The sequence below is a fragment of the Macrobrachium rosenbergii genome, chromosome 7 (genome assembly GCF_040412425.1).
Source record: "Macrobrachium rosenbergii isolate ZJJX-2024 chromosome 7, ASM4041242v1, whole genome shotgun sequence".
In the NCBI taxonomy this organism is placed as follows: Eukaryota; Metazoa; Arthropoda; class Malacostraca; order Decapoda; family Palaemonidae; genus Macrobrachium; species Macrobrachium rosenbergii.
Window position 1 is genome coordinate 29,982,501 of NC_089747.1, and position 15,000 is coordinate 29,997,500.

At 35.8% G+C, this 15,000-nt stretch overlaps 2 protein-coding genes across 2 annotated transcripts in view; one reads left to right on the forward strand and one right to left on the reverse strand.

Annotated features, from left to right (window-relative positions):
• The window catches only part of LOC136840260 (mucin-13-like), a 15,559-nt gene extending 6,629 nt beyond the window's left edge, over nt 1-8,930 (forward strand). Inside the window, exons 4-6 of the mRNA XM_067106893.1 lie at nt 3,441-4,141; nt 6,652-6,667; nt 7,001-8,930. Of these exons, the coding sequence (XP_066962994.1) occupies nt 3,441-4,141; nt 6,652-6,667; nt 7,001-7,113 (830 nt within the window). The 3' untranslated portion in view covers nt 7,114-8,930. The remainder of the gene's footprint in view (nt 1-3,440; nt 4,142-6,651; nt 6,668-7,000) is intronic.
• Nucleotides 1-15,000, reverse strand: part of LOC136840264 (uncharacterized) — a 270,094-nt gene that overhangs the window by 192,223 nt on the left and 62,871 nt on the right. The window lies entirely within an intron of this gene.

Below are 15,000 nucleotides of genomic sequence, written 5' to 3' on the forward strand. Positions count from 1 at the left end.
TTTACAAATGCAAGGTGAAATTATGTAGCAGTACGAAAAAAAATTCAATTTCTCATGTGTCAAACATTGCATCTTTTGGAAATCACTGACCCGCCAAACCTTACACCGGGTAGCGCATGTGCGTATACGACACTGCCTCAGCAAATGTGGCTGATTCCAATTTTGCCTAAATACAGAAAAATATTGGCTACTTACTGTCGAGTTTGGCTCAAGATGGTAAATAATTTCAGAAATGGAGCCTGTGTGAAGTTGCACTAAAATATAACTGTATCAAAATCAGGGACAGTAATGACTGAGTACAGTGAAGAGAAACTGCGGTGATTTGTGAAAGATGACAGAACACGTGCTTATGGGACCTCACATTAATGTAGAATTGCATCAGTCTAGATGATAATACTGATAACGGATAATGGAGAGAATGATGAAAGAGTAAGTGTTTGTAAAAGACAAAATACTGGAAGAAGCAATATGAAGAAATTAATGTTGACACAAATGAAGGAGGATTGGAACTGTCTGATTCATCCAGATATCTTGGATGACGGAAGAATATAAAAAATGCGATTCCAAATACGTGATGAAAGGAAGGTACCAGAATCCCTTCAAAAAGCTTCAAAGACAGGAAAGACGATGGAAGTGAAAGCCTGAGTGTATGAAGAGATTTTTAAGCCAGGTTGGTTGGGGTGTGAAATGTTGAACCTAAAAGAGAATAATGAGTGTAAGATTATTCACGGGGCAAAACCAGTTGAGACCAAGTGAGAACTCCGGAGACATGACAAGGCCTGAAGAGGCTGACACAGGTGCAATGTTGGAGAAATTTTTTTGGTATGGGTAAATAGAATAGAATATAGAACTTAGGTCAAAGGCCAAGCGCTGGGCCCTATGAGAACATTCAGCGCTGAAACGGAAACTGAGTGTAAAGGTTTGAAAAGTGTAACAGGAGGAAAACCTCGCAGTTGCACAATGAAACAATTGTTAGAAGGGTGGAAGTAAGATGGAAGAAAGAGAATATGAACGGAGATACAGTAAAAAGAAAGAAAGAGGTTGTAGCTAGGCCGAAAGGATGCTGCAAAAACCTTAAGAAATGCCTACAGTGCACCGCATGAGGTGCACTGACGGCACTACCCGCTACGGAGATTGTGGGTAAAATATCACAGTTCCACATTCATATGGATCTTATACCCATAACAAAAGTTAAATAAAATATATATATATATATATATATATATATATATATAAATATATACATAAATATAAATATATATATATATATATATATATAAAAATATATATATATACTTAAAAAATCACATTAGATGCACGTGACTTCAGTACCAAGCGCTTAACATTTATTAACGCATCGTCTGGGAACATATGAGACACAGATGAAAAGAAAGTTGCAAGAAAACAAAAAGAACAAGAATACCAGATGGTCAATAATTCTCAAAGGGTAATAAACAAAGACAATCCGGGGTCAAGTAGTCACAAACTAAAACATAGGCCTAACTACAAAAGATACGAAAGTTTAGCCATACAAAACCCAAAAACATGTATAAAACTGAATACCAAATGGTTAATTGCTAAGGGGTAATCAACAAAAGGGTAATCCAGGAAAATCCTGGACCACGCGGTCACAAACTAGAACCGTATACTTAACCATAAGAGATATGGAATCTTACCCATTCAAATTGCCGAAACTTATATAAAACTGAAGACTAATTTTGCTTATATTTATCAACAACTTTTTTAATTATGAAGGCATCAAGTCTAAACAAACCAAGACTTAAATTTAGAACACTTTCATTATCTGACCTGATAAAACAAGATTTAATGATATTCCTTTTAACTGTATCGCTGCACGGGACTAAAGATCTTGCTTCACGCCAGTTAATAGGATGATCTAAATCTCTCATATGTACGAATAATGCATTCGATATTTGGCCAGTTTTCACAGAATATTGGTGTTGTTTGATACGTTGTGAAAGTGATTTTCCAGTTTGTCCATAATATATTTTATCACACTTTTTACAAAGAATTTCGTAGATGCAGCCAGAAACATCTCGAGAATTTTTTATTACTAAACTCTTAACATTGAAATTACTGAAAACAACATTTATGTTGAAAAGCTTTAAAATTCTAGGAATTTGTAAAAACCTTTCGTCATGCAGTAATTTGAGAATATTATGGTTGCTGAATTCAAGTTTGTTATTAGTTTAATAATATGTTTTCCTGGCTCTTTTCCATGCGACATCTACAAAGGTCCTCGGGTATTTAAGTTTCAAAGCAATATCATAAATAGTTTTGATCTCAATATCAATGCACTGCGTTAGGCTACAATCGCGTAAAGCCCTTAAGAACATTCCAGAAAAGACAGAGAATTTAACATTTTGATGATGACTGGAATAATAATGAACAAAAAAGGCAATGTTAGTTGATTTTCGAAAGACTGAAAAGGTGAAAATTCCATCATGCCTATGGACAGTTGCATCAAGAAAATTCAAATCACAATTTCTTTCTTCCTCTACGGTAAATTTTATAGAAGGGACTAAATTATTTAGCTTAACCAGAAATTCCTGGAGATTTTTGTGAACTGGCCAGATATAGAAAATATCATCCACATACCTATAACATACAACTTTTCGGGGCAAAATTCTTGGTAAGAATTTTGTCTAAAAAAATTCCATGTAAATATTGCTATGGACAGGAGATAAGGGAATACCCGCAGCCATGCCGAACTTTTGTACAAAAAATTCCCCATAAAAACAAAATTTACTATCTTTGATACATAACCTTATAAGATTAGTGAGGTTTGCTACAGTAAAAGGAATATCACAACCTTCTAATTCTTCCTCTAAAAATTCCAGTAAATCATCTACAGGAACTTTTGTAAATAGAGACAACATCAAAACTAACCATAGTAAAATCAAATTTCAAATTCAAACTATTCAATTTGTCTATAAAGTTGACATTATTTTTTACATTCGTATTAAAAATGTTTCCTACCAAAGGTGTAAGAATTTCTACAAGCCATTTAGATAAATTATACGAAACTGAGCCTGCTGAACTAATGACTGGTCTAATATTGTAAACGAACTGTAAGATACCTATCGTTGTAATTACCTAAATCGTGGGATCCAGGTCTCATAGCCTTTGACATCACAACCAACGGTGTTAAAAATCATAACTGATATCACTAGACAAATGCAAAATGATCTCAACAAAATTCTGATGGCAGCGTAAAAGACAGATGTTAAATTTTGTAATAGGTTAACTAGCAAAATAAAGAATATGAGAGCAAATGATTACTTAGGCATTAAATGATAAAATCATAACGATGTAAGGGGTTCCTTAGAACTAAACTATGCAACAACAAAAAGGCTGATTTATACTCTCACCTACATACTTCATTTAAGTTGTTAAAATTTACAATATTTTTTTTCCAGCCCAGGCAACCGACAGTAACCCAACAACAACTTCAACCAACCCACCAACGACCGCCCCAGTGACGACTTCTACCGTCCCAGTGACGACTTCCACCATCCCAGTAACGACTTCCACCGCCCCAGTAACGACTTCCACCGTCCCAGTAACGACTTCCACCGTCCCAGCGACAACTTCCACCGTCCCAGCGACAACTTCCACCGTTCCAGTGACGACTTCCACCGTCCCAGTAACGACTTCCACCGTCCCAGTAACGACTTCCACCGTCCCAGTGACGACTTCCACCATCCCAGTAACGACTTCCACCGTCCCAGTGACGACTTCCACTGGCCCAAAGACAACCACCTCCACTGGCCCAGCAACGACTTCCACCGGCCCTGTGACAACCTCCTCCTCTGGCCCAGCAACAACTTCCACCGGCCCTGTGACAACCTCCTCCTCTGGCCCAGCAACAACTTCCACCGGCCCTGTGACAACCTCCTCCACTGGCCCAGCAACGACTCCCACTGGCACAGCAACGACTCCCACTGGCCCAGCAACGACTCCCACTGGCACAGCAACGACTCCCACTGGCACAGCAACGACTCCCACTGGCCCAGCAACGACTCCCACTGGCACAGCAACGACTCCCACTGGGCCAGCAACGACTCCTACCGGCACAAAGATAACCTACACCAGTACATCAACAACCCCTGTTAGTACAACAGTTAAGGTAACTGTAATACTAGGCTGTCCATATTCATTACAATTTATGGTTAAACAGTTTTCATCTCCTAGTCCATCAAGCTTTGCTTGCAGAACTTGAATTACATGTTTAGTTCCATTTATTCCAAGGTGCAACTTCCTACAAATATTTTGAATTAAAGGTTTCATCAAAACTCTCTTCAGCCAATACTTGAAACTGAGAACTCCATATCCTAGGTTCTCCAGCCAATATTTGCAATTATAAGTGCCAAGTCCCAATTATCACTTACTGATTTTATGCAGTATTCGTCATTATGAGTTCCATAACCTAATGCATTTTGCCAATATCCACTTACAGCCATCCATGTCCAAAGTCGTCTAAGAAATACTTGAGTGACTGAATAAGTGGTATATGTCGAATTTTCTTTGATAACTAAATAGCACAAGCATGAAGAATAACAGTTCCTCAGTCAACTCTCATGCTTATCTGTCAACAAAATGGTTGCACGTACAAATATCCTCAAATCTGAAGAAGTATCCTTGAAGCTCTAGATGATCTAGTATTAATACCAGTTCTAAAGCCATTTTCACTTCAAGTTTTCTGGAACCTTATATCACCACGTACCAAATTTCGTACCAAAAAAACCAATACTGGTGACAAAATTGAGCTGAGGCACATTGCTGCACGATCTGGAGGACAATGCATGAGTTCCAATTTGTATCAGTGAAGAAAAAGAAGTTAGGTAGAAGTTCATCAAAAGATGCAGCGAGAAAACCTCCTCATTGTGACATAACCTGAAGCTACGGTGTGCTAAGCCCTCACTTCTCAGCTCTCTTAAGACTCACCGGAGGGATTTGTTCCTGAAGGACAATGAGGTGAAAGTTGGAGAAAGGTAATGTTAGGCATTGAACAGCTAGGTGGAAAGATAAGGGAAATATATGATGGAATGTAAACAGCAGAAAGCAATACAGAAGGGACTAAGCTATGACGCTGCAAAGAGCTTTCAGTTCCCTCTGAAGTGTGCCATGCAAGGCACCTACTCGTATACTGCAAGTGATGGACCCGTACTAGAACTAGGAGCTCATAATACATATAGTCTCATAATCAGATAAATTTCTTGCGGAGATTATCCTAGAATGGCCTAACCAACCAATCTGCATCTCAGTGAACCATCGTTTTCTACCCACTGAATGTAACAAAAATATAAACACATAAGGAGAAAAGCTGGTTTGTTCTGGAAATATTTGGTGCAAGTAATTGGATTTATCATCTTTTGGGATTTCAACTTAAGAATTGCATTTGTACTAAATGTCCGTTTTCCTAAGCTACAATAATAATTGCTTTGGATATCAATCAGAATAAATTTTCAGACCCTCCTTTCGCCAAGTAAAACAGAAGGTATTCTATTTTAAAAACAAAGCTAAATGTCAGAGTGAAATAAGCTAATCAACGGGCTGCTGGCACTGAATATGAATAGTATACCAATCATTATAATCAAAGAAGTAACTACCTAGTCGTAGTAATTACCTCCATTACTATATTATTTACATTCACAGTAACAGAGATGTACTTTTTGATACCATATTAGTATTTATCATCACACCATGCGATTTAATTCTATAGCCACAGACTTAAACGCCACAGACATACTCCCTACCATACATTTCAACCATTGTCATAATTTGACCATCTTAGAGCACTACCATGGTATACTATCCTTCGCCATGGTCAAAGTGGTTATCATCAAAAACTTATTTGACGACTGGCATAGTAACTACTGCCATAGCCATAGCATTTACTGTCACAAATGAGCAAAGGAATAGAATATGTATACACGATAATAATGATATTCATCATTTCAAGAAGTACCGAAACAACAGTATCATGGGGTCTACTATAACTGGTGAGTTAATATTTGTACATTTACTGTATATTTCAAGATTATTTAAAGAAAGCTATAATAATTTTCCTCGCTAGCTTTTATTAGACAAAGAAGCTTTCATCATATCTTACAAAAATATGTATCATATTTGCATAAGTCGGAGTCATACTGCCTTATTTTGTTTTATAATCTTTATGTCGTCCACTGAAGTAATGAATAAGTAATTCAGGCATCAAAACATCTTTTCAAAAAAATAACATACCAGACCTAGCAGATTCATTTCATGAAATGTACTGTACTGATTTTTAGTATACGCTTATTAATTTCTAGTAGAAACTGCAACGCAAAAAGAAGTGAAGAAGATGAGGATTAAAACTCTCCGATGGAAAAATTCGTTGGAGAGCAAAAATCAACGTCTGTTCTTGCTAAGAGCAGGTGGTCCTCCTCCTTATTCTTTCTCTTCAGAAATCAATATATTTTTCTCTCCCTACACTTGTCTTTACGGTGATGTCCGTAACCCATCTCACTAAGTAAAACAACTGGCTTCATGAGGAGAAAGGAGTGAGGGCATCACCTGTCTCTGTTTCTTGTTATTCCTTGTAACTTAGGATTGCCCTTACTAATGACTTCTTTGTTTCGTCTCGTGACAGCAACACCCGACGGTAAGTACCTAATTCCCTATGATGGAATTCTTATTTTGTCTTTAATACTGATATTATTCCTTGCCACTTTTCACTGAAATATTCTCCGTGAGAAATAGCGCAATTAAGAATGGCTTACTATATTAATATCTATGGATAAGACGTTATACAAAAATCCAAGTTTATTTACCTTGTTAGTTTCATACAACAGCAATTCGTTTCAACACAAATCAATCCTTCCTCTTTGCCTGTTACGCCCAAACCAAAGTTGCCACATGATGTATATTATCGATAAACTCAAAAAAGTTGCCAGTTGAGGTTTTAGTGTTTCCAATTTGTCTTCTCTCTGTAAAGGGCTCGACGGCGGAGAAATTGCCGGCATCGTTATTGGTACACTGGCTGGAGTTGGTCTCATAGGATTCGGCATTTACTACATGAAGAAGAAAGGGATGGCCTGTTTTGGTTAAGCTCTTTCTCGCATCGTGCACGCAGTCGCAAGAAGCTGGCGGACTGAGATAACGCATCAAAGCAAGACAATTAGAACATGTATTGAAATTCCGTCCAAACCCATTTAAATTCACGCTCTGAAGAACGCAGAATCCTAGTTCAAAGCAAGATTCCAGATGCGACTATAGAAAGAAACCGTCATTTCAACAACTCGCTTAAGTGTCTCTTTCGCCATCCGTGACTGAATGCATTTCGATCCATTTCGTTTTCATGGGGGGCGGGGGTTTGAGGACAAATTATAAATGCGCAGCATTACATAAATACATACACCCGTATATTCAGCTGATAGGTATACCAGACTCCGTGCATACAGTAAAGTAGGATTCTTGTAAACACACACCCACAACAAAGAAGTGAAATTATTACAGTTGATTTGTACAATGTAAAGATATTTGCAAGAACTGGAAAATATTAACATTTAAAGCATCTTTTAACAATCATGGAGTTCCATCACAACACAACTTTATTTATATAATAATTAGTTTTCACAGAATAAAAGGACAAAGTTGATGCACCGTGCATTTAAATTGTATATAATTACAACTTACTGATTTATTCTTAACTTACTAAGTAAATAACCTGATTTTTCTCTGAACATATCTGTCTGCCTGTCTGTATGTCCTTGATTGACTTTAGCTGAAATGAGACAGAACGGAGCAAGTACCCGGCTCATTGACATAAAGTGTTTTCTTGTCAATTAGTGAAGGAGAGAAAAAAAGCAAAATAACTGAGTAACATTTAGGAAATAATGGGACAAGCCCACGCGCTTTCTCAAAAGTTAATTATGACTGCTATCCATATTCAAAATGTAGTCTAATTCATGGGCAATAACACCACAAAAGTTTGTTAGATTGTAACGCAAACTATCGCTAAATAAAGTAACTAAATAAAAAAAAATGGAAGAAAGATATTAAGAAAAATAAATTATTAAATCGACATTTTAAATATAATATATGTATTATATATATATATATATATATATATATATATATATATATATATATATATATATATATATATATATATATTTTTTTATTTATTTATTTATACACAACATTATGCCTCTTCACTTTAGACGGGTTGGCTTCCAAGAAAGAACACAATAATCACTTCATATTAATAATTTAACTACCGAGTAACTGCCGAGTAACACATGAATGGTGTTAAAACGTCAACAAAATTAACTTTTTCATAAACCTACTTAAGATTCTCATACAGACATACATACATACATACATACAATATATATGTGTGTATACTGTATGTATATATATATATATATATATATATATATATATATATATATATATATATAATATATACATATGTATGTATATATATATATAATGTTTCCGAAGGAAAAGAACTGAAAACATCCCGGTACAAAAGAGGAAAAGGAAGGCGGCAGGCCAATTTGTAGACAAAATATTCTTATAAGGTCTTATTGTTATTATCATTACTATTCAGAAAATGAGCCCTATTCATATGCAACAGACCTACAGGGGCCACTGATTTGAAATTCAAGCTTCCAAAGAACATAGAGAACAGACAAATTCACAAAAAAATAGATAAAAATGTTAAAAAAAACTGTTAAAAGTACAAGGAGAATTGTTTTAGGGGATTATCGTATTCCACAGTCCAAAGGTGTGAGAAATGAAAGACCTCTTACACGAATACTATCAGCAAATTAAGAACACCAATGTTATATCCTGTTGGTGCTTGTCCAGTGTTTCTGTCTTGTATTTATAGAAAATAATAAAGTTATTTCTTAACCAAATGTTTGAAATCCACCCCTTACTAATGATGTCATATTTGTCTAAAGAATTTGAACATTTTATACACACAAAAAAACATTAAATATATAATATATATATATATATATATATATATATATATATATATATATATATATATATATATATATATATATATATATATATATATACCCCACGCACGCACACATATATATTAATGTTGGATTCAGAACCACCGCCTATTTTTGAAACGACGAAAACACACTGACTTCGACCACTGAGCCATCAAGAGAGGGCCCATACCTCTTATAATTCTCCTTGTGTGTGTGTAAGTCATTTCCGAGGTACAGTGACTGGACATCAACCAAAATTTGTGGCTTACTATTTGTAAATATAAAAATAAATGTCACGACGTAAGTGACAAACATTCAAATTATATAATATATATATATATATATATATATATATATATATATATATATATATATATATATATATATATATATATATATATATATATATATATATATATAATATTCTGACTCACGTCGGGATCAACCCAGGTCTCTCAGGTGGAAAGCAAGGGCGTTATATGTGTGTTATACATACATATGTGTACATGTATATGTATACATAGATACATGAGTAGAGAGACATAGAGAGAGAGAGAGAGAGAGAGAGAGAGAGAGAGAGAGAGAGAGAGAGAGAGAGAGAGAGTACAATTTGTTGATTCCACAACCCAAAAATCAAAATTCTGGGTAAGCTCGGCTTCATGGAGCTGCTTCAGGTTATTTTTATGGTATATTTCTCTGACTCAAGGACAATCTAAAGTCCTGAAAGTATAGAGATGAACAGCAGTCAAGTAGTCACTGTATAGGATTCGGAAAAAAAATAGATATATTTGTTCATTAGAATATAAATTAAAAAACTATGTGTACGTGATTACAAGAAAACTGGCCGAGGTTAACTTCCAATGAAAAGTACCATGGGAGAGTTGATAACAAATGCTGTGAGAGACAGATAAAAAAAAGAAAAGAATAGAACACAATGTTTATCTATCTACCTACATATCTGTCTTTCTGGCTATACATACATACATACATACATACATACATATATATATACATTATATATATATATATATATATATATATATATATATATATATATATATATATATATATATATATATTTGTACATATACATATATATATATACTGTATATATATATATATATATATATATATATATATATATATATATATATATATATATATATATATATATATATAATGTCTTTTCCTGTAATACTACAGTGTAATATGAAAATAAGAAGGCCCATAAAACACTATTTAAACTTTGAAACCATATATTTCAGGCACTTGTTTCTGTGCCCCTGTTCACTGGTAGAATATGGACAGGTGGAAAGTTACAATGGTATATATACAAAAACATGAAGGTGTGGCCTTAGGCCTCCGATGTTAAGGAGGTGGCGTTTCTTAAGAAGGAGGAGAATGACCAAATATATGGTTTCAACGTTTAAATAGTGTTTTATGGGCCTTCTTTTATATATATATATATATATATATATATATATATATATATATATATATATATATATATATATATATATATATATATATATATATATATATATATATATATATATATATATATATATATATATAGTGAAGCCGCTTAACGTGATTTTTTTGGCCAAAATCGTTCATTTGATGATACAATGAAATTTGGTATGAATATACTCTGTACATCACTTTTTAAGAAAAAAGTCCTAGCCATCTAAAATTTCAATATGGTCGCCAGCACACCAAAAACAGCCATAAACCATAAAAACTCCGATCTCTGTCCATTTATTTCCAACTTATGCTACTAAAAAAGGCTCCTAATGAAGGGAAGCCAAAGACGATAAGCCCTTCTGTCTATACAATGCCCTAAAGGGTTGCAAACTACAGAGCCAATCTTGCAGTCAAGCCAACAATATTGTTCCTGAGGCAGGGGGGATTCTGTAGACAGCAATGGGGCAAATGGAAGGTTTTGGCACCAAAAAACAGTTGCTTTGGGCAGATGAAGCTAAATATCACAGTAAAGACTATTCATATATGAGAAGGAAGTAAAGACTATTCATATATGAGAAGGAAAACTAAAATTAAACTATCGAGGTGGAGCCAAGAGAGTGTCTGTCGCTCAATACCAGGGCACACTGGTGAAGGGCACTGCTGTGAAACTCAGCATGGGGTTCAATATCAGCTAAACTGCAAGTTTAGTATCCCAAATGCTATCTAATCAGCCCCTAAGAAATTAGAGAGCCACACCAGAACTGACAGGATGGTGTACAGATAGCAAGGGATTTAAATATTTGATGAACGATCGGGTTTGGTGTAGGGCAACAGCTCGAACCTAACTGTATACCATACATGAAAGTGAGCAAAGGTGGTAAAAGGATAAACCCTCAGCCAGCTCTACTAAGGTTCAAAGTATCTTATCATGGATTCAAACCAAAAATGCAAACTGACTGAAATAAATATTGTCTTTGTCAAGAGGATAAAAGTGATGAAACACTAATTTCACCTCTTAGCTTATTTCAGAGGAAACAGGACTCTGCTGGACATGTTAATCTTGCAAAAAATGTACCATTGTTTCATGCTCTTGTTGCTATGCCAATATCATCTGATCCAGCACGGTTAGATGACGGAGAAGGCATAGAAATTACATTGATATGAAATAAAGCAAATTATCATAACAGCTGCAGACTTTTGTTTAATAATACCGCACTGAAAAGAGCACAGAAGAGAACAGTGACTCCCAGTACATCAGGCACAGAAGAAAACCGTGGAAAGAGATCAAGAACCTCAGACCCTCCAAGGGTACAATGCTTCTGTGCGAAAAAGTTGATGAAATATCAAATTTAAGACAAGCAATGACAATTCAGCTGAATGAAAGGCTCAGTCAATGTGCCAAGACCCTAAACCATGGAAAGCTCCTTACAAAGTTAAGTACTGGTGATGGCATTGCTCAAGAACTGAAGTATCACCCATGATGCTTGGCAGACTTATATAACTCAAAGAGGGCACATCTTAATGCGATAAAGCAAGAAGAAAATCACCATGATCAATGGAAATAATTATATGCTGTGGCTTTTTCTGAACTTATCTACATCATTAATGGCAAGGTTACTAATACAGAAACATCACCTGTAATATTCAGACTTGACGGTCTAGCTTCCCTATAACTAGGTACAAACTCCCCAGACGTCAATACCACCAGGCTAAAAGAACAGTTACTCTCTAGGATCCCTGAGCTTGAGACCATTGGAAAGGGCGTGGAGGAACTGGCACCCTGTACTCACGAAGAGGCCGACACACGAATATTTCTACATGTCTGGCATGCAGTTAGGGAGGGCTACAAGTCTCTGACGATTGATGCAAATGACACAGACGTTGTGGTAATTGCCATATCTATGATGCCTTCTCTCACTGCAATGGGACTCGAGAAAAAGTGGGTCCGATTTGGTAAAAGAGAGCACACTAGGTGGATTCCTACACCAGAGAAGTCCAAAGGAATGTTGTTTTTCCATGCTCTCACTGGGTGCAATGTTGTATCAGGATTCAATAGAAAAGAAAAAAAGACAGCTTGGCAGACATGAAATGTCTTTAATGAAGTTTCAGCTACATTTGTAAAACTCAGTCACAACCCATCTGAAGTTGAGGAGTCTAATCTACAAGTACTGGGGCAATTTGTAGTTCTAATGTATGACAGGTCTAGTGCGACCTCATCAGTAGACATGGTAAGACTTGTTCTCTTTGCCTGGAAGCAGAGGTCATATGACTTAATCCCGCCAACTAAAAATGCACTAAGGGAAAATGCAAAAAGAGCAGCCTATCAGGCAGGTCATATTTGGGGACATGTTAAACGTGATCCAGAACTTCAATGTTATTCTAGGTGGGGACGGACGAAAGAGGATGACAATTGGAGAATTGTGTGGACAACATTTGAACCGATTTCCAAATGCTGCGGGGAACTGACTAAATGTGGATGCAAGACAGACTGTGGTGGAAGGTGCACATGTAAAAAGACAGGATTAGCCTGTGCTGTACTCTGTAGCTGCCCTTGTCATGCATCTTCAGGAGTTGAAAACACTGATGTTCAACAATGACAGAAGGAGAATAGACGCTAATATACTCATAATCATAATTCTCAAGTTTGGACACAGTTAATAATGAGTTAGTATACGAGGGTAAGTCAAAATGTTCCAGGAAAAATTGTTGAATGATGTATTTACACAGGAATGAAACAACCCAAATACTTGGTAAACAATTATCTGTGATGTAGTGATCATATAGACTTGTTACCTCAGTCATCCTCTTGCTACCGTGGTGTTAACATCTGCTTCAAAAAGTAACTTCTTGAACCCATGGAAAATAAAAATTTTGAGATGAGAGCTAACATCAAGTTCCTGACCAAGCTTGATTGGAAACCAGGAAAAATTATTGAAGCTTTGCAACAAGTTTATGGAGATTCTTCTCCATCTAAATCAGTTGTTTATGATTGGATAAAGCGATTTAAGGATGGTCGGGAGGACCTCAAAGACAACCCAAGAGAGGGAAGACCATCGACTGCAAAAATGAAAGAATTGTGGCTTTTGTGCAGAATCTAGTGGATGAAGATCGTCGGATTACTATCGATATGATAGCTAATGAAACTGGGATCTCCCATGGTTCCGCATTTTCAATTTTAAATGAAAATCTTGGTTTGAGTAAACTTTCAGCACGTTGGGTCCCAAAAGCGTTGCGCGAAGACCAACTGTATCAAAGAGCTGAACTTTCTCTTGCAGTTTTAACGAAGATTGAATCAAATGAATCAGAGTTTTTTGACCGGATTGTTACTGGAGATGAAACTTGGATCCATCAATATGACCCAGAAAGTAAAATTCAATCAAAGCAATGGTTACCAAGAGGTTCAGCTGCACCAGTGAAGTTCAAAGTGGCGAGATCTGCCCAGAAGGTTATGGCAACAGTGTTTTGGGACTCCGAAGGAGTGATTTTGATTGATTTCCTTGAAGGACAAAAACAATCACCGGGAACTACTACAAAGGTGTTTTGCAAAACTGAAGACTGCATTGGCTAAAAACGTCGAGGAAAGTTGCACCGCAGAATTTTGTTCCATCATGATAACGCTCCAGCACATTCATCAAGGGTTGCAAGAGAAGTCCTACGGAAATTTAGGTGGGAAACTCTTCCACATCTTCCTTATAGTTCTGATCTTGCTCCTTCAGATTTTTTTCCTGTTCCCAAAACTCAAGGAACACTTAAGAGGAGTCCGGTTTGAATCTTTGGATGCTGCTAAACATGCAGTTTCAACATGGTTTAATAGAAAGGCCCCAAATTTCTACAAAGAAGGGTTGCAGAGGTGGAAACAGCGCCTTGAAAAGTGTATAGAGTTAGATGGTAGATATGTAGAAAAATGATGTTTGAATTTCCTTAAATAAAGAGTATATTGAATTTTTTCCTGGAACTTTTTGACTTACCCTCGTATTTGTAGCTTGTATATATTTTTTAATATCTATGAGCAAATGGCTATAAATATTCATAGAAATCAAGTTATATGGGCAAATATGTAGAAATGCCAAGAAAGTTACATTATTTTGCATATTAGGCTTACCTGGCGGCCATCTTGGAAAATGGCCGACAAACTGGATTCCTGAATGGCAAGGACTGTTCTCCCAAGTAAAGTCTGCAATTTCATGGTACAGAACCCCCTACTTTATCCCAATGATTGAACTCTGGCTGTTTATACAAAAATATATTGGAATTTTTTCACGATAATCGTCATATGGCGGCCATCTTGGAAAATGTTCACCTAAGGGAATTTCAGGTGGCTAGCAAGTTTTTCTTAAAGTCTACCCCCAGTGCGTATTTCTGCCAAATTTCATGCTTGTGTCATCAAATGAACGATTGTATGGCTTATCTGCAACACTAATATATATATACATATATATATATACTGTATATATATATATATATATATAAATATAAATATATATATATATATGTATATATATATATATATAATATA